The sequence below is a fragment of the Hylaeus volcanicus genome, chromosome 4 (assembly GCF_026283585.1).
Source record: "Hylaeus volcanicus isolate JK05 chromosome 4, UHH_iyHylVolc1.0_haploid, whole genome shotgun sequence".
NCBI lineage: Eukaryota > Metazoa > Arthropoda > Insecta > Hymenoptera > Colletidae > Hylaeus > Hylaeus volcanicus.
In genome coordinates, this window is record NC_071979.1 from 8,379,881 (window position 1) to 8,404,678 (window position 24,798).

The following is a 24,798-nucleotide window of genomic DNA, read 5'->3' on the forward strand; positions in this document are numbered from 1 at the left end:
CGCAATCAATTTTACCTGACATACTTTCAGCGTCGAGATTCGATGAACGTTTCGTCAACGACACGTGTACCTAACATTCCAAGTAAACGATAATTATACTGCAATTGAACGATTCAGAGTCCAAACACCCAATTATACAAGATGGAAAGAATCACGGAGTCAAGTTAACTACAGGAACGCAGTAAAAAATCACTCCTTTGAGAAGGAGCGAAGAAATATCAAAAATATACAATTGAAACCTTTCTAATGCATCGTGGTCGTTGCTTTTTCTTAATCCCAAGAGGCTGACGGTTAGATGTCGTGTCGCAGTTAAACAATTGGTCGCGCAGCGTGGAGTACACGTATGCAAATCCTCCGACTAGGAAGATATCTCGGTATCCGACAAGGATTTCCACGAGAATTCGACTCCGTTGCGTGCACCGTCTGTTAAGCATTAATCGATACAGGAGACGCCACTTTGCCATACGGCGCAGCTTTATCCGCGCAATGTGTCGGTTGCCGAAGTAAATAAACGTATTACGATCGAGTCGCGATAGCGGCGAATTAATTGCTCCGTGCTCGTCGCGTTTCATTTTGCTCGCGTTAAAATTCGTTACGCTTAATCGTGTACCGACGCAATTACGCGCAAAACGGGGCCCCGCGCGACGCGGCGTCACTTAGGGGGGCAGTCTGGCAATTTCGGATGAAAAACTCGACATATAAAAAGCAATTCTTTAAGGTTTTTAATTTTGAAAGCGTTTGAAAAGAATCTTGGTAAAATTTAAAAAATTGTTCGTTACATTTTATACATTTACTTGTTTATACATTTACTTGTTAAGTGTACGTTTCATTTTGCTTTTGAACGAATGACTGAATGTAAAAGAACAGCAATTCGAATATTGTTCACAAAAAAATACGATATTCCATTAATTCGATTCAGTTATTCTACCTATAAGAAATCGCTTTTTCGTTCCAAAATGCCAGACTGCCCCAATAATTTACACCCTGAATTCCGTACCACGAATCTCACACATCGTTGGAAGATAAGGGGTTAACACAGTCAGGTACAAACCCGCTTACATCCTTCCATACATGCCTGACTTGCGCTTTTTATTTTTTGGATTGAATTCCATAACACGAGTCTCACACTTTGCAAGAGTTCAACCCCTTGCCGTTGGTGCTATAATCAAGAAAAAAAAAACTCACTTGCATACACTCGTCTGACGTGCCTGTCTTCTGTCTTTCAATGATTGACCCAAACTCCTTACTAGTAGTCTTGCACGTTGCAGAACAAGGGGTAGATCTCTTGGCGTACAATTTAATATGGAACCACACTTACCACAGTCAGGTACAAACTCACTCGCACACCACCGCGTGGCTCTTGCTTTCCAAATCTTGACTCAAACTCCTCACCGGGAGTCTCGCAAGGACACGACCAACCCCTTGCCATACAAGTACGAATTCATTTTCACACATGCCTGACTTCTGCGCTCCGATGCTCGACTCAGATTCCCTCCTAAAAGTCCAACTACAACAGAAGGTGTCGACATCATACCATTTCAACCGAGACCACGCGTGCCACAGTCAGGTACATACTCGTTCCCGCGCAACCGTACGACGTGTCCGACTCGTGATTCCCACTTTCAGCTCGAATTCCAGGAGTCCCACGCGTCGCGGCAGAACAAGGGTACAACGACGAAAGGACTTTGGCCAGGCGTGGATCGAGGATCGAAATTGCGGGGTTTGCGCGGCGACGTGTCGCCCTTTTCGCGGCGAACGAGGTATGACGCGCCCTATGGAAAACGGATCCGGCTGTCGATCGGTGTTCCCGGGCTTTCCACTACCGCTTTACGTTTCTCCTCTTCCGTACACATTCCGCGTGTCGGCGTGGCTGAATAATTGCGGAGGAAAGGCGATCCTTTGTACTCTGATCCACACCTTTGTCCCTCGGGCGCTTGTTCCGTTCGCCGTCACCCTCGTCCCGTTTCGCTCGTCCCCCCTCGCCCCCCTCCCCCCTCTCCCCTCCCCCTTCGACCCCTGCTCCGCGTCTTTCGCCATCTCAATTTCCGTTTGTCCCGCGACCGGCTCGGGTTTAATCGTTTCGCGACCAGCTGCATTATTTCCGCGTTACGTTGCCTCGCACCGCCGTCACGTGTCGGGGCTTGCGATCACGATCAGTCACTTTGTTGCACCGTCGAGCGCTGTACCGTCGAAACACGTACCGTCGACGTTCACCACAGGGCCTGGTTTCGCGTGGTGATCGGCTTCGTTCGGCGTTAACGCCACGAGGGCGTATCCAGTCGCGTTATCACGACTCGGCCACTCGCGTCGATCCACGCTGACGGTTACGTTTAGGTTCGGTTCGAGGACGTTTCGTCGAGGCACGCGAGTACCCTTTTTCTCGTCCGCGCGATCACTCGACGCACCTGTCGCCAGAGTTCTTTTTTTTTTTTTTTTTTACCGTGTCACTGCACCACCACTGGTCCCTGGTCGCGCGAACCCGAGGAGTCTCTACGACGGCGTTCGTCGTCCCACGATCGGTGGATATCACGGTGGAAGTCCCTCGATAACCGTCGTCGACTGGTTCGATGGATAGGGTGGTCTTCCGAGGGGGGAAGGGGCGTTGGGCGAGGGGGTTGAGACAGTTAGTAAAGTAGCAGACACAGACAGAGCAGAAGGGAGTAGAGCCTTGGTTGCTTGGCTTGGCCGCCGTGCTGCATTGCCGCGGGATACTCTCCTGAAACAGGGGACAACACTTAAATTTTCTGAAGACGTCGGTTCGATTTATGTGTAGGTAAATGGTGCTTCGTTTTCAAAAATATTTAAATATTTAAATAAAACCGAACGTATATTTTAATTAAATCCCGAGAATAAAAGCAACGAAAAATGCTATTCTTCGAGAAATCTCATTTTGCACAAATGTGCGTCAATACATGTAACCGACAGTGTACATTCGGATGTTTCTATTGCACGAGACGTGTTCACCTCAAAGGATGCAAAGCGCGTTTCCAAATGCACCCATGCATCAATATTACCTCTTCGCGCGGCGACTCCATTAATCGGCGCGAAGAAGAAGGGTTCATTAATTAAACGCAGTATCGAACGAAGCCAAGCGGGTGTGCGTTCTTTTCCTTCAGGTCTCCCTTTCTTTGGCGTTCATCAATTTTAAATTAATACCCGGAAAATGGTCGTTCTCCCTCGTTATTTATTCGCCCGATAAAAACTTCCGTGCCACTGAACGTGCGAGTGTATTAATTTTCTTTCCAAGAACGAGCAAGATAATAATTGGTCACGGAATGCTCGATCTGATAACGAGGCAAGGAAGAAACCGTACGCAATTAGAGAACTCGGAGAATTATTGTACTCGAGCTGGTACGTACGCATTGATCGTTCGATGAGAGATTTGAAAAATATTCTTCAAATTCTGACTACGTAGTTCGTATCTAAAGTGACATTATTAAGCGATTCCATTTTTTGTCCAATTATTTTAGTCGTAATCCTTGTACCAACTAACTACGTTTTTAATTCGATTAATCCTTTCTTTTTCTTTTTCCTCTTAATGTCGTTTTTAAGTAGAGACCACTCACCATTGAGTACGTGCACGGTGATCGATTTGGGTTGAGCATTACTGGGATTACAAGTGTACCGCCCCGAGTCGGATGGCTTCGCTTCCTGCACCAGCAGGAAACTTGTGGTGCTGTCACCCCTCTCCGTGACCACGGATACGCCGCCTCTGATGGAGTCGTAGCTGATTATCTGCAACAAAGATCGCAGGATCGCTTTGAATCGAGCAAACGCGAACAGCGTCGGTCGTATCCCGAGCTGAGGAGACAGATGTGAAACGCGGGGGGCGAGCACGGAGACGACCTTCTCGGGAACTTCCCTTTTATTCGGCTGGAAGTTGGGACTGGATCGAGGAACGGGGAAGATAAGCTTTCGAGACTGCACCTCGACATCCGTCGCCATTGAATGAGCGTCGATACGAGACTGAATGGGAAAAATTCTCACTCTTCCCCTCGATGGTTTCTCTTTTTCTGCTCCCGGAGGTCGTTAATCGGAAAGTGCTTGTAAAATTGCGAGCAGGGGGATGTCGTTGCTTCTCCCTCTCTCTCTCTCTGGATGAATAGCTCCGGAGGGTTATGATCAGAGTCTCGGACTTATATTAGTTTTATTATCGGACACGTCTGATACCTTTCGATCTTCGCGATTCGACGCTTGTGGGATTAGGGATTTTTACGGTCGGAACTCTGTGAAGACTTTAAGAGTTCTTTTTTTCAGAGGGGATAAATCAAGGTGCCACGTCGAAAAGTAGGGATTTTTGTCGAACTTCTCTTTCAGCATTTCGATTGTATTTTCAGTCCGATTTATTAAAGTGAAGATACCGAGAATAAACTCAGGAAGAATCATTGACAAATATGAATTTTACTTAAAGTTATTGATTGTCGTAATTGACAATTACTTGAACGAAAAGATCGAAGATGACAAGTGTCAACTTGATCGATCTAATGTAATAACACGTTTGTAACACATTTCTGTACAATATTATTATTGGTATTATAACTGACATTATATTGCTCTTTTCTTATAGATTCCTCCACTACAATTTCACTCTACTACTGTCTATAACATATATTATTCCAGACCAATTAAATATCTATCCAACTATTTTATCAAGCCAGTCTGCAGCCATTTACCGTAGCCATTTCAACAATATAGATACAGAGGTGGCACAGAGCAACGTCCGACGTGCAACGGTACACACTGTCAGCCCCTGCGAACGTTCTGTTTATCCTGCGCCTGTTCCACTCGACGTTCCTCGCGAGTGTCTCTTTAACAGGGGTCGTAAGGGTCGACGTACGCTCGTGAGTAGGTGGGAGCTAGAAACGGAGCCACTGTCGTCAGAGCTGAGACGGATTCCTAAATAAATGATCCGCAACTCGAGCCTTCGGTACGTTGGTTCTTATGTACCATCTCAAACCCGTCCCGGAGGAAGTGCGCCTTTTGCGAACTGTCTTCAAACTCATTCTTAAATTCCTTTTTCTGTTTCTTTTTGGACGTAGCAGTAACGCTCGACCTTTTTGGAATTTTTCACGATAAAAGTGTCTTCTGTTTCCTAGTCCACGCACGAGAAATGTTACGAAGTAGAGGCAAAATCTAGCTGCGAGTCTATGTATGTATATATGTCACTTTATGTATGTAAAAATTGAAATATGTGCTTCTCAGAATTTTTTCCAAGTATGTTAAAATCCTACTCGTGATCCCAATACGAAATCCTCCTTCGGACAGTGTTCTTAATTTTCACAGTCAGAAATTTCCCCAAAAGTCGTTTTATCCCCAAACTCGGTTAATCGGATTTCAAGTAATGGCGGAACGAATAAGTACTCAAAATTACTCGCGATACACGTACACTGTGGTGGATGTTTCAGCGCGTAGCACGCCTGAATGATTCAAAGTATGATTAATCGCACGAGAAAGTTGTAACTCGCAGGCTCGATAAACGACGGCCTGTTCCTTCCGTTCTGTTATCTGGTCCGTGATGTAACGCGGAATAATATGCGAAACTTTCATTCGAAAGTGCACGATTAATCCGAGCTCCGTGCACGACTGGTAATAACCGCGACGCACACGTTCCACCTTTCTGTCCGTGTTCGCTGCGCTGTGCACACTACGCGCCGCTGAACTTTGCAAACGGAAAAAAGCGGAGCTTCGATATACGGCGTGTAGGCACGTCGAAGTTTGTCGTTGAAATTTACCGAAATTCTCAGGCTTTCAACGTGCCGCCATGTTACAGGTGGATTTAATAATTGCTGCCTAAAGGAGAATTAAACGTGGTGGACAATTTTCTCTCAGAGAGTATCCTCAAAAAATGTGGCGTATTTAATTATTGTTTCTAGGTATCGAAACACGGTGAATTAAAATAATGTATTCTTTGGTCGTAGGTGGGATGTACACATATTTTATTATTTCCTATTCCGACAATTTATTTTTAGATCACCTGTCTGAGCATGCGTCGATACTTCCTTCTACAGAAAAATGAGATTTCCACTGTTTCGCGATCGCGATCCTTACCGATCGTCGATGAATGGAGCGCTGCAGTTCAGCGAACCCGATAATTTCGTTGCGAGTCAGTAATTCGGACAAGTTTTAAACGAGAAGAGAGTTTGCATGTCCTCGAGGGGGAGAAAATGGAAATGAGATGCGAGGAAAGTCTCGTCAGCCTCATTACGCGATCATAGGAGAAATCGGCATCCCACGGGGATCCTCGACGGGCCCGATGGAACATCTTGGACTCAATGGTCCATCGGAATGATTTCCACCCGGCACGTTGCTACTTTTGTCTTATCGGTCTTATCCTCGCGCCTCGATAACGACTCCCTTGTCCCTCGTCTTTCTACATTTTTCCCTCGACTTGTGTCTCCCTTTCCGTCCCCCGCCTCAGCTCGGCGTCTCCGTCGTCTCGATCTTAATTTATCTGCTTCATTTAAGTCGATAGCCTGCTTTGATTGAATCCTCCGGGATCGAGAGAATCGCTTTATTGCGTTAAATCGCATCGAGATGGCGAAAACTGTGGTACTCGACGTTCGATTTATCGCGACGGATATTGTACGAAATTAAACGTATTCGTTAGGATTTCGGCGATAATGGCTTTCTAAAGGTATCTCTTCCACTTGTATCTTAAGAGGCAGGATCCGTTTCAGTATTTGTTTGAATGTAAACAAACGGTGAGAAATGTTCAACTGTAAACGTGTACCATGTGCGATCTTGTTTTATGAATTACAGACGTTTTTGTGTCTCGACAATTCTCGATAGCAAACTATAATCATTTTGAGTGGTTTCTCAGGCTGAATTAATCATTCAAGAAAAATTTACAATGAAAAAAAAATGGTGCGAGTACTGTAATAAGTATTATAATAAGGCTCAACCGCAGCAAGGTGGATAGATATTTCAACACAGGGAAACTGCTCACGAGTAAGCAATTCGACTCTCGATTCTCCAGTTATGTCGCTACCCATTCAATGTAGCTGGACGTTCAGGATAGGACACTTTGGCACCGCTCCAAACAATTCTCACGTAAAGATCACAAATATATTATCCTATGCAAACCACGAAGTAAAACAAGTACTTGAAATTCATACTTAATACAAAGAAACTCCCCCAGACGCGAGGTTGACACAATCGGAATGTATTCAAAATTATTCGAAACAAAGCACGAGTTCGATACGTTTCAAATACACTTTGGCACTCGATGCTTTCGAACTATCGAACTTGCAAACACATTTGATCTTCTATGAAAATGTCGATTGGTAGTTGCACACAAGGGTGGGGTGTAAATGAGGCATCGTTTAAATAAATATAAATGAAGATGCAGAAACTGATTTTGAGGTTATAAGATATTCCAATACGTTGATAACTGATTGGTACGTCAAAGTGGCTTTTCGAAACGAATACAATCGAAACATCTGCACACTTTCTATTATATTATGCGAGTATGCTTGGGCTAGCATAATTAAAATTAACTTTTATGAATGTAAATAAATTTCATCTGTACAAATTCGATACCAGTGGGTGCAGTCACCTACGCAAATTTGAATACACCCATCTAATATAGTATGAATAGTCATAGCAGAGATGCACATTGTTTTCAGACTGCTTATTCACAAAGGAGGTCGAACGAAGTATTAATATTCATGTGCTCATAGAAACAATTTATGCACATTTTAATAGACCTGCAATACTATTCTGTGTATTCTTTTTCACAACATCGTACTGTATTTTTATGTTTTTATACAAACGAGTTGAATAAATATTGTTGTCAACAATGTCCAATTGATTCGGAGTCCGATTAAAATAAAGGTCTTTCTTCCATGGTAATCCAAGTATTTATTCGATCTTCTTTCTCAGGTTTAACATGTTTGCCCTACACAAACACATTCGATGACCTAGTTAATGATTAAAATTGTTTATATTCGTACTATAGAAACATTTTCCATCCGAAGAAGAAGGTAGAATAATTCTTTCAATTACCATGAACATAACCATATTTTAAATTTTCTTCTCAAAACATTTCTTGCTTCAGCTGACAAACAATTAAATACTCCACGCTGACAAATGTTCAAGCACCGTATTGTTTCTTAAGGTCCACGGTAAAAAGAAAATGACTAATTTTGTACACCCTTCGTTGCTAATTAGAAGCCTCGTAAGAAGTCTTCCTACAATTGAAACCCTTAAATAGATCACGAATTGTTAGAAAACGTCTTGGAAAGTCGTGTAACGAAAACTGGGTCGTTCTTTTCGTCTCGAATAGTATTGTTCTCGCATTCGTTTCATTCGACGCGAAACATATTTCCCAATTTGGATTTAGCGGTGATTCTCGTTCCATCGCGCAATTGTTTCCTCATTTGTTGGAGGCGGACGGCGGTAGCTGTCTGTTGTTGCAAAGCGAAATTGGCATTTATTTCGCGATTTCTCGGCCGCCCCTGGGCGTTCGTTTGAAAGCGGAGTCGAACGAAAAAATACAGTGTTCCAGTGTTGTTATCGGTGTACGAAGTTATTACGAACGACATTGTATCCGCATCCTGGCTATGTTTCCAGCCGCAGCCAGGAATATTCTGGTAACAACGGAAACGCGAAGGCTTGTCATACAAAATTATTTTCGAGATTCGATAACTTTGTTCTAAGGGAATAAAATGTAGCGTCAAAAATATATATCAACAGAGAAGAAAAAATAAAAAAAATATAAATAAAAACTGAAAATATTATGGTACATAATACAATGCTCGCGTTATTCTTCCAAAACGTGATTTTTCATTTTTCCTATACAACGACACCAGAGGTTTATCGAACTTGAAATTCTGTTAGAATTCGATATCTATCAGATTAAAGATTTCTACGCTATTTCAATGTTAGACATTTTATGCTAATTTATAATTCAACGGGAAGCAGACATACCGTCCAAATTTTTCGCGGAGGATATGCTAATACACATGCAAGTCAATGATCGCGGTCTACTTTAATAAGGAGTATCAGGGATATTGTTCGCATAATGCCGCGCTCCACGATGTTATGAAAGCGATGTTTACCGAGGTAGATATACAGAGTGTCTCGTTATTAGCGGGCGAACTTTGGGGGGTGAGTTCAGCACGCGAAAGTAGCGAAAGAAGTTCATATAAACGTGAATTCTGTCCGACCTTATTTTGCGTGTTTCAACCTTTTTGAGACTGTAATTTATTTGTTAATATTTCGATGCTAGTGTATGAGTCGAATCTTCTCAAGTAAATTAATATATTTAATGTACAAGCATTTATATACACAAATATCTTTCGTCTTATTGCAACATAAATTGTGTTTCTTCAAATATGCATTAGTCGATCATAGATTATAATATTTATTCGAATATATTAAAGAATAATTCTTCGATATTTCTGATCTTCAGAAATAAATACCTGTTTCATTAATGGGAATGTATATATCTGGGTTACAAGATTTTAAGAATTGCCACCTATCGATCTCCCGTGGATTTATTTCTGGAACTGTTCCTACGGTTATTGACAGACAGTTCTCAATTAAATCTAGTGTTTCCAGGCAGTCGTTTATATGGATAAAACGTAGCTTGGTACCAATTTGTATATTAAGGAACAAGAAATAATTTTATTACATAAAAATTTCCTCGAAAACACATTCTAATTGATTGCAAACTCTATAGATCCAGCGGTTCGTCAATGATGATGCGTTTTACCCGCACACAATGGATTTTTTATATAAAGATATAGTTTTACTATATATAGAATGATAGTATATACATAGTAAAAGTCCTTTTTCATTTTTCAATCCGAAGTTTTGTTATGGAAATGGATCGATTGTTAGTAAAATCGTAGAATACTTCTTGCAGATGTATACTTAGTGTCAATATGAATCCAAAAGTCCTTTACTTTGTTTTTCGATCCACCTCTTCGTTACGGAAGTATTCGCAGTTAAAGTTTCTACGATGCCGAACGCATGGACCACGTGGAGAGCGCGAGCGCTGAACTCTGTACTCCGTGGCGCGAGCGCTGAACCCTGTACTCCGTGGCGCGAGCGCTGAACCCTGTACTCCGTGGTGCGAGCGCTGAACCCTGTACTCCGTGACGCGAGCGCTGAACCCTGTACCCGTGGCGCGAGCGCTGAACCCTGTACTCCGTGGCGCGAGCGCTGAACCCTGTACTCCGTGGTGCGAGCGCTGAACCCTGTACTCCGTGGCGCGAGCGCTGAACCCTGTAAGCTCGTGCGGGAGTCGCGCGCGCACCCAGAAGTAAACAAACACCAGGTCCGAGCGGGCCGCGTCGAGAGTCCCAACATGGTAAACAATTGCCTACATCTCTGTAACGAATTGTTCAATCGGAAAACGGTAAAGGACTTTTTGTATTCTATGGACACGAGTTATTCATCTTGATAGGTTTCACATTTTTGCTAATTCTCTATATAGTAAAATTAAGGCGATATTCTTTTTTTTTTACCAGTTTGGAAGCAGTAAGGTATGTTTAATAATAATAAAAATGAAAATAAAAATGCTCGTGGGTGCAATTAATAATAGAGAAGCTTCTTTGTATATAAAATCTATTGTGTGCGAGTACATACAGTATTTTTTGTCTTCATATTATAATTTTATTATTAAAGAAAGAAAATACTGCGTTCCACTCACGCTCAATGAAGTTTTTGTATCTAGAAACATTTTTATTTTAAATCGTGACCACTGTTTTCTATCAAATAAATAATTCCTCTATTTTCAGGCAACATTGTACGCGTATTTTTAAGCTTTGTCTACTTCGAGGCCTCTTTTTATTTAACCACCGACCGAATTTCGCAACGGTCAGACGAACGCGTTCCCTTTGGAAGGTTTCACTTGTGGAAAATCGAAGTCGCCGTTACATCATCGGCGAGAACAAAGGCTACAAAGTGTGTCCACCTTTATTTTTCACGCTCGATGCCGGCAAATGGCTCGCTTGAGCACAAAATCACACGCGAAGGGTAACGCGAGCTTTCGACCTACCCCTTTAGGCGACCAGAATCGAGCTTTTTCGCGAATACTCAAGCTTGAAATTGTATCCGACTGGTAAACAGTTGTAAATACAGAGTGCTGTCCAGTATCGTACGCGGCACACAATGATCCTTTTACTTGGAATAGACAGAAGTTTGATGGCAAACACATCGAGACTGGACAAATACCCCTTTCTTATGTCAATATTAGGGTGGTGCTTGCGCGGAACAAATTTAGATTGGCCACGATTGTTTTCAAGGAAACAGAAGCATTCAAGGTACGCGAGGGTCTGCCTGTGACGCGACTAAATGAAAAGCGCTTGTACACTTAAATTTTAGTTATTCCAGCTAACAGATATAACGATATAGAAAAATTTCTCACGATTAGTATGTTCGATGAATACTTATTCTGAACCGTGATTGATAGGAACACGATCAGGATACTCGTTTACTCGATTCGCATATAATGCACAAACAGGTACAAGGTGCACTAATGACGTGAGTCGAGGTTACATTAAGGGGATCAACAAGTTTGTACGCCGACGTGCGGAATTTGCAGATAAAAGTTACGTTGAATCCGAATCAAAGCGAGCCGAAGTTTCGATGCAGTAATTTAAGTTCCCCGAGCTCGCTGCGGCGGTGCAACGGAACTTAAGTGATTAACAACAATCGATTACAACAACTGGAAACTTTGCATTGCTCTGCAGAACGTTTACTCGCGCGGTCGACGTGATCGGTTTGAATTCATTGAAATGGTTTCGCATGTAATTTCACCCTTGAAACACACCTTTACGTGTAACATAATTTCACACTATTTCCACTTATTTTAACGCTGCGAATTATCTTAGAAATCTGTGATTTAACAACGTCGTGGAAATCAAGATATCGTTTTCAATATACCCAAATCAGATTCATGTAATTTGTATAGTTGTTAATCAGGATTGACGAACATTTTTAATACACGAAATTTAATACACAAAACGATTACATTCTAGCGTGGGCACAAAGGGGTTAACCAGTTATCGAATCTCGAAGAGTTTCAGAAGAATTCCTGACCGGTGGAAGACAAATTTCGAATACAAAGGGTTAAATCTTATTGACCAGGATTGGTTCACTGTACCAGTTATCCTGAACAAATGAGAGTTACAAATCCGGGAAATGCGCTTTTATTTCTGTCGTCGTAATACCGTGGAAACCGATTTGGCAACGTCTTCGCCTTGCCCTTTTGGCAATCGTCCACGATCGCCACATAAATAAGACGCGATATTGTATCTCGTTTAACAATTCCTTAATGGGATTTCGTTCAGGTAAACCGATCGAGCTAATCGAATTCGGAGCAATTGGTACACCAGTGACAAATCGGACGAGTACAAAATTTGGGAATATAAAGTCAGAGGTGAATAATTAGCGACAAGATTAACTAGAAAAAAAAATTTATTTTCTAATATTTTTAGAGAAGGTTCACTTGCAGATGTATCTATTTCCTTATTAAGTACTTATAAACCATTTCAGAATTATTTTGCTAAGTATTAAGTTCATTTACATTAAAAACTAGATAAGACTTGAATAGGTTAATGAATAAAAATTAAGTGGCCAAGATACTCGTGGATGTCTCTCTCAAACAAAAAAAGAAAAGAAGCACCAACCAGTGCCACGAAGGGTAAGCGACACTCCTCGTCGCCGTAGTCGAGTGAAAAAGCAACCCCAACAAATTGTTAAGTCAATTTAACATTTACTTTTCTATTTACGAACGGGTACACAGAAATGCACGAGCGGACATGAGCGCACATATGCACCCCACCTGTGTGTGCATTGCACGGAGCGTATCGGGACGAATTTGCAGGTACACCTGGACGAGAAACACACGCTTCCGACTGCACGCTGGAGGAACAAAGAGACTCTGCCTCGAAATTCCATTGGAATCAAAGGGACGAGGTTTATTGGAGCGTAAGGGGAAACCCCGCCGAACACCAAGGATTCCTCACGGATGGAAAATGTTTCGCGGGGGTGGATCGATCGATTCATCCTTATGATCGAAGGATTGCAATTCTGGCTCGACTGGTTCCCGCGGGACAATTCGAGCTCTTATCGTTTCACTCGTGGACACGTAGACTACTTTTTCCCGAACGTTTTACCAATTCGAGTGCACGCTGGTACTCGAATTTCTGTCTCCTACAAAAATAAGCTTTCAGAATTCCAAAAAGAAAGTGACCAACTCGCAAGCGACGAATTCCGTTCGCAAGAATCTTCAATCTCGTTTAAATATCTCGTTTCCGAATTTATGGCTAAATTCAAGCGAAGGACTCCGTAGAAAGTAACTTGCCACGTACGTACGTGTGCGTACAAATGGTATACATTAATGTCTCTAAGATTCGTATAAATTTCTATAAACGCGAACGTGCGCCGTTTAAATTAATGTTCAACCGCGCAATCGTTTTGCAAATTACTTTGGTCCCGGTTGTCTCATTAACAGTTCCAGAGTGTTTGGCCTCCACCCGTTAGTCACGTGCCGTGGAATTCATCTTAAAGCTCGGCGGACCTGTTCTGTTCGTGGTGGGGAATCCCCAAGGCACCTGGTCAGACTTAATGCGCCTAATGGCGTCTCCCATGCGCCATTATCAGCTACGGCACCGTTGACAATTTACCAGTTCCTAACGTCAACGTTATCAAAATTTATCGGTCTTTCGTTCGCGAAACACTCGACCGCGGTGTTTTATGGACTTCCTTTATGCCCACGCGCACTTGGATAGTTGGAGAAGGGAGTCTCCTTGGAAAGGGCTGAAAGCGTGCGGCTGGGCGAAACATTAATTGTGATCAATGTTTACGGGTATGGGGTGTGATTCATGGTAATTGCGCTTTCGGATAACATCCGATACTTTCTTCACTGGAGGTAATGCGTCATGCGAGTAAACGCGGAGCCACGATGCGCAACAATTCCGAATTAGTTTGAATTTGTGGCTTTCCGCGGAATGTCCCTTTCTATCTTGATCATTCTAACCGTTTCCGAGGGTACAATAATGTGTCTCAAAAAGTACATTTTTATCAAGGTCATATTCTCCAAGATCTCAATCGTGTTTATTGAAACTCCATCTTTTTGTAGCTACTGAGTTATAACAAAGAATAAGACTGTTTGATTTATCAGAAGAAATTGTATTACTTTTAATAACTTGTACTCGTTAATTTTCCACGCAACAAGTAATTAAAATAAATACTTGTCTTAATTGAAATAATACGTCTATGTTGTCTACGATAGTAGCCATATTTCTGCACATATTTTAAAGAATTAATAAAAGTTCGTGACGGGTTTTCGATCAAACAAGGAGCGTCGGGGAGAACAAGAAACTTCGAAGAAACGGAATAACTCCAGGTGAGAAATTGATACGGGAAGGCGTCGAAGATTTCGAAGAAATTTCATTAAAACGGATACTGGAAATGTACCAGCTTCGCGCGTTCATAGGACGCACGTCTTTCGATATCGGATGGCCAAGGGTTTCAAGAGCTACAATCATCATCAATTATCATCGGACGAGGTCGACTCCGGCACACGCTGTCTCAATTATAAATTACGAACACGCGACATCGTCGTACTTCCACTCGTTTCCGTGTTATGCTCGCCTTACATATCGTTAAAGGTTTTTCTGTCGTCGCGTAAAAAGAATGTCTGGCGTCGGAATTTTCAGTAGAAGAAACAGGTACTCACAGCATCGTTGTGATTCCAAAATATGTAAGCTGGAGGCTCTGGACTCTCTAGGACCACGCACGTCAGGTTGATGGTGCTGCCTCGGTTGATGTACAGATCTGGCGCACCCAGGATTTCGGTTGTTGGTTCTGCAAAACAAAGTTTCACGCAACTGTTAATCGCTTTCTTTTAAAACGATTGTTAAGGGATAATTAAATAAATATTCAACGTAATTTCAGTTGGATTCAAATTACCAGAGTTCGCTTAAGTAATAGCTAAGCGATCAATTGTTAGTTACTTAAATTTTAAGTATAGTACGTAAACGATTCCAATACTCGCGTGAATTGCAATAATTACGGTTACGGTTACTTACTAAGCAAAACGATATATTAATTCATCCATTCCTAGCGTAAAAGTTCGTCTATAAACGAATATAATAATCGATCATACTCGTTCCCCTCCCCTCCCCCCCTCCCCCGAATGTATTGACCGTTCATTTTAATACACCCTGGTCCAAGGATGTTACGAATCGGAAAGTAGAGGAGAGAATTTTCATCCGAGAAAATAGCAGGAAGGAAGAAAAGGGTCGAAGAAAGGCTACAGTCGATCTATCTCGAGGAAAGAACGCTTCTCGACACATACCGGGCTGATAATGCAACCTTTCGACCGGTTCACGCATGAATAACGGTCACGGACGAACTCGGAGCGTCCCTTGGCCGCGATAATACTCCACCCTGCCGAGGAATAATCGCTCGGGACTGTATTTATCATGCCGAAAAATGCCAGCCACGTCAAAGGGGGAGGGGGGGGGGGGGACGGTATTTATAGTCGATTCGGTTCGTCGATCCGTTTTGTGTCCTTTCGCGGTGCCGAGGAGCGATGCGGTTGACCTGGCTCTTGCGACCTGTTCGAAAGAGCACTTTGAGGTGCAAGCCACTCTATATGAGCTACACGGTATCCGCTATCGCCGTGAACTATCAAAAAGAAAAAGAGACAGGTGAAGAGCGAGGAAGGGTGAAGGGGGAGTTAGCGAAAAAGAGCGGGGAGACACGAAAAAAGGGGGTTGGTGGGAAAAAGAGTTTTGGTCAGGGTGAACGAATCTCCACGGTTGTGTAACAGAGGTGCGTGTACGTGTGCGGGCGTGACCTGCACGACGGAGGAAGATAGGAAGCGAGAGAGGTCACTCGGTATAGATCGATGTGAATATTTTCCGGACGGCCTCCTCTTCGAGGATTGACCGAAATAACCGGGCACCGTACTTTACGGTTTTGTGCAGCAGATGATACCAGAAACGACAGTCATGTCCCTGTCGCTAACCTTTCGGCCTCCTTCCTTTCCTCACTTTGTCGCTCGTATCGTCGATTCGCTTCTCCATACTTTTCCTCTGTTTCATTCCATTCCGTTCTCCGTACATATTGGATCGATGCATAATTATAGGATGTTCTCTTTTATAGTTTATTTTATTTTTGTTTAAGCAAAGATTCAGGAATTCTTCTACTTTGAGAAAGAATGGATCGTAGCTCAATCATTTCGTGATCTGAACGATCTCTTTGGGCAGCATTAATTATATCCATACGCGCATAATCTGATAATCGAGAATATAAATTTTTCTTGTCTTCTCTATCGTCTCATCATTCATTCTGGGATTGCATCTTCCTCCTGCCTCCCTTACACTTTTTTCTACACTTTGGTTACAGATTCTTTCCTCTCGTAAATTTCTGCCGGCTTTTTCTCCACGGGATCGCACATCGGGGTTATACCCGGAGCTGTGCAACGCCGCCTATGAGTCGATCGATATCAGGAATATACGCGAAACGCTTTAACGTGGGTTAACCGCAGATGAAAGCCGAACTGGCCGGACGACGCCGGCTGTCCGGACTGAAATCACGTATTGGCTCTCCAATACGGTTCCAGCCTCGTACCGAAAGGTGTACCATCCCCTTCAAATTCTAATTAGTGGCCCCGAGTGCTTTCAGCGGGCTGAACTGTACGCAGAAACGCGGGACGTTCGGGTTTCTCTGATCCCTTCTTCAACTAGTTTCGGAGCGTAGTCGTCCAAGAACTTATCGATATAAAGAACTTTCGATACCGAAGGATTTTTGAAGGACGAAGTGATATGGTAACTGGAAAAAGGATGGGACCAAGTAAAAACTGATTCTTCCGGAGCAAAAGTTGAATATACATTAAAAGTAGGAAGCACAGAATTCAAAAGGATAGTAGGGTTAATTTTAAAAAAATATACATGTCGAATTGAGTAACCTCCTCCTTTTCGAAGTCGGTTCAAACGAAGGGTAAATTTTATTTGAACGAAACAATCCAGAAAGAATTAAGTTTATTTGTTTGGAGAATATAGCGAGTAAACGAGTGTTGAGAAACGGAAGAATTATTATATGGCAGTTCTAGAATAGTTTCGGCCAACACAAATACCCTTTGTTTGTGCTTTATTGACACGAATCTAGATGGGACATTAATCTCTCCGTGACATTGAATAATCTGCTATAATACAGCGACGCGGCGGCCAATATTGGCACGAGCGAAATATGGACCCGTTCCTTTCGAGGGCAGCCATGATTACATGGGATTGTGGGAGTGGTTCTGACTTACCATATAAATTTTCAATGTATTCGAAATGACGTTTCCGTGCAACGTTAGCATACGGGAGCGTATGCTAATAAAACTTCTCGTGTGTATTAAATTATACCAATTGCGACGGACGCGGTAAACGAAATAATGTCAAGCAACGTTATGCTTATTTGCATGAGGAAATAAATGGATTACTGCGCATTTAAATGCATACGATGCCGGTTATGGAAATGCAAGGTTAGTCGAATTTCAGGGTTGAAAAGCGTGGCCTTTAGAAAGTAAACTAACACCAACGAGCGCGACAAAGTAGAGCTCATTCGTTTTGTTTAACCCATTTACTGCCAACTACGAGATGTCTCGTAGCTCACATTGATTGCACTTACTCGAGGGATAAGTTATAGAGCTATATATATAAAGGCTATATAAGATATAGCTTTTTGAGTCACGAATTATTGCAAAAGAAGATCGGAAATTTTCTTTTTCGAAATTAAACTCTTTACAGAAACGAAGTGTCTGTATTTGATTACCAAGAAGGAACTCGTACAATCGCTAAGAAGGAATTATTCGATCCTGGTTAATTTTTCTCGAATTTCGTGGAGAACGTGATAAATCGATTTTAATGCAACCTTTTTAATCCGAAGCATCGGGTGACGGGTCAAGGGAAAAGGAGGAGGCGCTGATCATCCATTCCCCGATTAATTTCATCGAAGGAGTCGGACGAGTCGGTGGACTGTCGATCGCAGAGTTCCTCTGGCTCTCGTCGATCGATCTATCGTCGGTCCTGTATCGCTGATCTCCCGTTTCGCGGGTCGCGCGCTGTAAGCGCTTTTGTACTTACCGGTGCCATTTGCTGAAGAGTCCACAAAGCATACTTGTACGCTTCGTTGTTGACACTCGACCTAAATAAAGCACCGGCACACGATCGCGCGTTACCTATACCTCCGTTCCGCGCAGACACGCTTTCTGACCGTCGACTGGACACAAACGCAAGAGAAACAGAGACAGAGGCTCGTACCGATCGACGATTGTTCCGTAGACTAGACGGTAAATTGCGTTAGACGACGCGATTCCGTTGCGACGTACATGTACGCGCTCGTCTGTTTCGAATACAGCTATTCGGTGGAAATAGAGGGTGATTTCGAGCGAAATTGAAACTGTAGTCATACGGCTTGGGATGAAAAGAACTGCTGGGGGAACACATCGTTCGATAGCGAATATAGGAACCGATAGAGGAGGGGGACAAAGTAGGTTTCAGCGATCGTGGACGAGCATTTCGAGTACTTACGAATACATCGAGCGATTTCCCAGCCGAATTGGGGAAACGCGGGGTAATGTACGAAACGTAGGTACACGTTCGCGTAAAATTAATTGGAACGGAGCGCTGTTTGTGACGCAGCGGCCAGTCTTTACTCGATTAATACGACATTAATTATGTAGAAACTAAATTAACATCGCGTTTTCGCTGGTTTCGTCGCGCGGCGTTAGCGCCGAGAATTATATTGTATTAATAATACGTGTATCCCGTACTGGCTGATTCGGACGTAATTAATTATGTTAATTAAGTTTAGGATATATCGCGTTGTTTGTATTTATTTTTTTTTCGTTCGTTGTTGTTGGTGCAATGTAAGATTATACCGAATCGATTATTACGAAACGCGAGCAGACGAATGAAATATTCCGACCGTGAATTGTCATTTAGTTCGATCTCGTTTTAATAAATATTATCGAGGACTGATACACGGTGCACGTGTGTTCCACCATGAGAAACAGTTATACGGTATCGATTCGCGGAATGAAATGACCCCCTCGCTTCGTACGACACTTAATTCAGTTCCCTTGGTTTCTGTGATTTGTTCTCCGTGACAAGGAGCGCTTAATTCGCACGCAAATTTCTTCTCCCACGAATTAATGACTGCCCTTACGTGCGCGAATATATATTTCCACCGCGGAAGCATAATGGCTGCTGGGAATGTCTCGGGGCATAATCGCGAACTCCTCGAGTTGGAGCGAAGGAAACGTAACGAATGAGAAATACGATACGACTGGTAAAAAGTTTGTAATGTTTCTTTTCGACCTGACGAGTAAATTACGGGCTTCCCAAACGTTTTTAAACTTGAATTAAAAGGAATAAATATTTTATAAAATGTTTCGAGGAGTTTAAGGCATACATGAACTCCAAGTAGAACTTCTGAGTGAATGTCAAGACATTTTTTGGCCCGGACAAAAATGGGTTATCAAGTTTCATTTTTCTCAAGAACAATCGATCAATTAACCGACTAAATTTTAAATCAATTTAATATATTTCTACCTCACAGGTAGAAATCTACAAAACATGACGTCTGTCAAGCCAGAGTCACAACTATTTTTACGTCTAGAGTGGAAAACACGAAATTTCAGCAAAACTGTCCAACCATTCGTTTATTTTCCAGGTCAAAAAGTTCCTCAACCCCTTTTCTCTATATTTTCCACTTGCTTCGCAAACATTCACCTACAAGTTCCCGTAGGAATTTCCCGATTATCTCGTTCCATTGAAAAGTTCTTTGTTTCTGATACGAGGAATGCCACTCGTGTCCACGGTGCATCGCTCGAAGTGAACTCGTGCATCCGATCGCAGCCATTGCAATGGTAAAAGAAGAAGCTTCATAAATTCCCCGGGCGTAATTTCTCACGAGAATAAAGTTGCCCGGGACGGATACGTCGCGTACGAAAACTTCCGTTGCAACAATGGATCGCATCCATCGGTCGGAATCACTTTAAAGTATTCCGTCCGAGAATCGCGCCCGCGGAAAACGCAAAGGAAGAAACATTCGCGACTACCCGTGCTGAATAAAATTTATTAGTCGAAGTGTATCCGCGGCATGATGGAGGATCTTATCTCCGAGAACATCCCACCAGAACTCTATTCGGCTCGATAAAAGTGGGTCACCAAGATTTCTACCCCTCGACCCTCCGCCGGGAGCAAAGTGATTCGAGGGAGACGTTCAGGACAAAAACAACGAATGCAAATTGCTGTTGTTCCTTCCACTTGCTCGGAACGTCGACTCGAGTGGCATCGGTTCACGCAGTGCAAACCTTAGGTTAGACCTTTGTTAACGAGCCTTTGGTAATTAAATAACGAACGGATGTAGTATTTATTATTAATGAGTTCAATTAATATGTGTACAATATTAAAACTTAATATCTCCGTATAAATATTTTCTGTAAAAAATTCAAATATTAGGAAATATCCGCGGGCAAACGATAACGTAGACAAACGATAGTTTACACAGAACACGAGATTTGTCGAGTGGTTGTGCCGACGGTAACAGTTACATCCATTCTGATCACCCACTCTGCTAGCCATCTCCTTAATGCACGTTCTCTCAAGAACCGTCTCTGGCGCTTGATGTATTCCCTTTTCAGAGGTAATTCGACATTCGCGTGTCAGAGACTGGTTTCGTGAATGCCATGTTTGATTAACAAACAGTGGATAGTTGATTCCTTGATTGCCTGATGGATTATTAGGAATTGTTCCTTTCCCCACGTATCCAGTCACACAAGTCTGTACATGCCCGTACATGACACAGTATGTAACGTTGCTATTGGATTACTTCAGTTTACAAAGAATAACATCGCAATCTCCGGACAATACCATCAATATCTGTACCATCTATGCTTATTGAACAAGTTTGATTGAATTAAGTAAGAGTTATGATATTACCAAATGAAGTTTTCATGATAAATATATATACATCAACATATTTATCAAACAAATTTCTTCAATAGATATAGAGGGTACAAATATTTATTGGACTGACTGTATGTAGTGTATGTAAAGTGTATTCATGTTTTTCAACTGATTTAATGTATGATATACTCGTACAGTGTATGCTCAGAAATAAGAAACCTGCTTCTATTTTTCTTAATAATTTAATATCCATTGTTAACCTCCCCATAAGTCAATAACAAGCGCCACGAGGTAGTTCGTCGGTAGCTTTAATCTTCCCGAAAGCGTACAATAGCAGTCGTGGATCGTATCAATTTTATGTCGTTCAAGGAATTGCGATGCGTTTTCCTCGTTCCGTCTCTTCTGGCTTTTTCACGTACAGTTTGCTTTTTCACGTATAGTTTGCTGCCAATCCTATATACCGAGGAAACTGGAAATTTCATTTGGCGAAAAGTATTTCGAAGTCAAAGACGTTTGACTCTGGGAAATATTATGATCGGGGACTGGACGAACTTTCCTACTCGCGTTCCATGCTTCGAACTGGATAAGATCTCTTAGACGAGAATATCCCTCATCTCCCCACCATAGAAGCAGATTTTCGATCAACATTGGTCCACGCGCGAACGACGCGTGGGAAAGGGGGTAGTTCTCATCTCTTCTACAGTTCACGAGGAGCGCTTTGCGGTTAAAGAACCGGTAGAGTGGTCAAAGAACTTCCGCGAACTTTCTTCAGGCAAGTTTCTCCCGTTAGGCGAGTCATTTGCACATGTTACTATTTTTTTAACGGTCATCAAGAACAACTGAACGCTCCGATAACGTGGAAGGAAACGAATTGTCGAGGGAGATTTAGTGCGCCGATACAGCGCAAGATTAACTGCTGGAAAGTATCAATTTTGCGAGCAAATAGAGGCTGACGCTTCGTGCCAGTAAATGCTATTTAGATTCGGAACGTTCTGGAGCACTCGTTGCACTACACCGTTATTATTTCTGCGATTCTGAAATTCGAAAGAGTGAACCTTTTGACCTCTTTGGAAAAACCGTTTATAATAAAAACGAGAAGATTTTCTTCTGATACCTTGATACCGTAATTCTTAGGGGATGATCGCGCAATAAGCTGTGAAGCAAGATGAGCGATGGCTACCCGTGTCGATAGAGTAGTTCTGCAAGCTCCTACACTTTTTATCACCCGAACCGTGTCGTCTTCGGAAAGTTTATCTACGTTTCTCGACTTATTACTTTCCCTGGGAGATTTATTAGGCTCCTAACCGACGTCGAGTCCGTTTCCCGCCACAATTTCGAAAACACGCAAACAAACGGGGAATCCCAAGTTTGGGAACTTTGATCTGGATATTAAGTTCATTCGTCACGGGGTCTGTATTTGTATCGCAAAAACATTTCGCTCGGAAAAGCGTTTGCTCTTGCGTCTCGACGGCTGCGGACCGAAACGTCACTGTGCCGGCAGTCCTCGAGTAAAAAATTTCCGCTGCGTTTCCTGCTTGTGTCTCGCCCTCCCAAATTAAGAAAAAATGATATTAGATTCATCATATACACAGGGTGATTCTAGAAACTGGGGCAAGCTGCGAGGCTTCTCCATTGCGAGTGACTCCATTAACTATCGAGTATTTCTATGTTCTACATCGTGGTTTAATAAAAATATCAACCACAGCTCTAGATGTAATAAAATTCGCGCAGTCAAAGTAAAATAGAATTGGTTATCCCACTTATAGAGTGAATTAAACATGGAAGCCATGTAAATATTCGGTATCAGTCCATCGCTATTTCCGATAACATTTAATATTTGCAAAGTCTAATATCGTTTCATCCACCCAGAGAAAATACTCCGCTATGTACAATTTCTTTTGTTTCCATTTACGTTCAGAGCAAACGCGATCTCGTTGAAAATATGAGCGCCAATAAATGTCTGCCCACCCTCTAGTCCATCAACGTATCACACACTCTATTTACCCGAAGTTATCGATTATCAGAAAATTCAGTTATCCGAGGTCGTCGGGCCAGTTTCCGATAATCGACGTTCCAAGCCGTACATCGACGTACAATCCTCGACGGACGTTTCCTAAGTAGCCGAATCCATTTCGATACCTACGGGAGGCTAGACACGCGATGCCGTAGTTTCGCGCACCGAAGACGATTCGTTTGTCGTCGTTGACGCGGTTCGAGCATCCGAGCTTTCAAGGCGACGCCACGGCCGACAGTTTTTCGCTTGGACGGTCAGAATTCCCAGCGCGAAGCATCGCCTCCTAGACGCTCCGCGAAGCGCGAACGACCGCGATGAAACGAAATTATATGGACGCTCCAATATTCTTCAGCTTGAACACTCGAGCGTGGCGACGTGAGCTCTCGTGGAAACGGTTTGCGAAAATAGCCACGGGGACGTGTTTTCGTTTTTATAATTAGAGATTAACATCGAACCTATCATTCATTTTTGTGCCTATTTTTACATCGATCAGTCAAAAATATTTCAATTATACACGAATTCACTTATACGCGATACAATGCATGATTCAAGTTTTCTATTGAATTCAGTTTTTTATTAAAAAAAAGTATACAAGATTTTTATTTAAAATTTTTGACACGTATCTATCCCTACTTTGGTATGTTGTATAAACTCTCATGGAAGGATTTTCTCATTTTTCTAGAAATGGCAGCTGGTTAAACTCAAAAGCTCGTATGCAACGTATACTTCAGCTCTCTTGGCAAGAGAATTCTGAAAGGCTAGACACTTTGCTCTCGTATGTATATATCGGCGTCTAAAAGGCACCGTGATCCGAACTTTGCCGTAAGTTTTCCCTCGAATAAGTAACCCTTATTTAGCTGTCCATCGAACAAGCTCTCGCGAAACATGGAACGAAGCATGGCCCCTTAGAACCGAAAACTACTTTGGTCTTGCCGATGTTCCTTTGTTAAATCTTCAAAGATGGACGTGACAAATGAGCGACGACATACTTTGCTGGTTTAGAGATTGCTGCGAGGATTAATGTAAAACTAAAATTTATTATTTTTATAAATATTCAAGTAAGAAATCCCAATCCTGTTCAATGAAAAAATATTGTCTTGTTGGAAACGAAGCGTTTTTCCAGACAAAATCAACACATTTTCTAGATATTCTTAGCTGAGACTCTATTTAAAAAATATATACTCTTGCAAAAACTATAGACATCCACAGTCTACTGAGTGGCTCAGATATCATCTACACTGTACCATCTTTGTCCCTCACTATTTTCATAATTCATGCTTGTCCAATTCACAAACGTACGTTCCTGGAAGTTTGATATGTTCAGACAGCAAATAGACGAAAAAGAACTTGAAACGTTATATGTACATATTCTCTGGCCTACAATCGATTAAACGTCGAACCTATATTTTCTCGCGAGCCCATATTTTCAGAGGAGGCAAACCTGTCGGCTATCCGTTGATCCAATGAGGACGAAATATATTTATTTCCCAGCGCTTAATATTTTTACTAAACCGTGAGCATCGCGAGGGTCGCGTGGGAAGGGAATGGAGGATCGAATTTTACAGGAGGCTTTTCTTGAGTCAAAAGCTTTGCCGTCGCATATGGAAATACGACGGTACCTGTACAGAGGGAGAGTGAGAGAGGGAGAGAGTGAGGCCACGGTTATATTTCAGGAAATTGAAATTTGCTCGTCCTGCTTTTATCGAATCGCGAGATTGAATGTAGCCCCAATTTTGAACGGCGCGCGATACGCAATCTTTGCTGAAAAATATCACGGCTGCGGAAGAATTTCCTTCGTGAAATTGTTGCCTCCTGTGCTGTGTTGCGCGCGTACTTGCTAGAGCAATTATTATACTATCGAGA

At 42.4% G+C, this 24,798-nt stretch overlaps 1 protein-coding gene across 3 annotated transcripts in view; it reads right to left on the reverse strand.

Annotated features, from left to right (window-relative positions):
• Window positions 1–2,012: 2,012 nt before the first annotated feature.
• The window catches only part of LOC128875564 (zwei Ig domain protein zig-8-like), a 357,618-nt gene continuing 334,832 nt past the window's right edge, over window positions 2,013–24,798 (reverse strand). For 2 of the 3 annotated variants that reach the window (XM_054121235.1, XM_054121236.1), the window contains 3 exons: window positions 14,693–14,820; window positions 3,567–3,735; window positions 2,013–2,716 (listed from right to left, as the gene is read on the reverse strand). In XM_054121235.1, the coding sequence (XP_053977210.1) occupies window positions 2,625–2,716; window positions 3,567–3,735; window positions 14,693–14,820 (389 nt within the window). In that variant the 3' untranslated portion in view covers window positions 2,013–2,624. The remainder of the gene's footprint in view (window positions 2,717–3,566; window positions 3,736–14,692; window positions 14,821–24,798) is intronic. The other variant, XM_054121237.1, reaches the window with a different exon arrangement.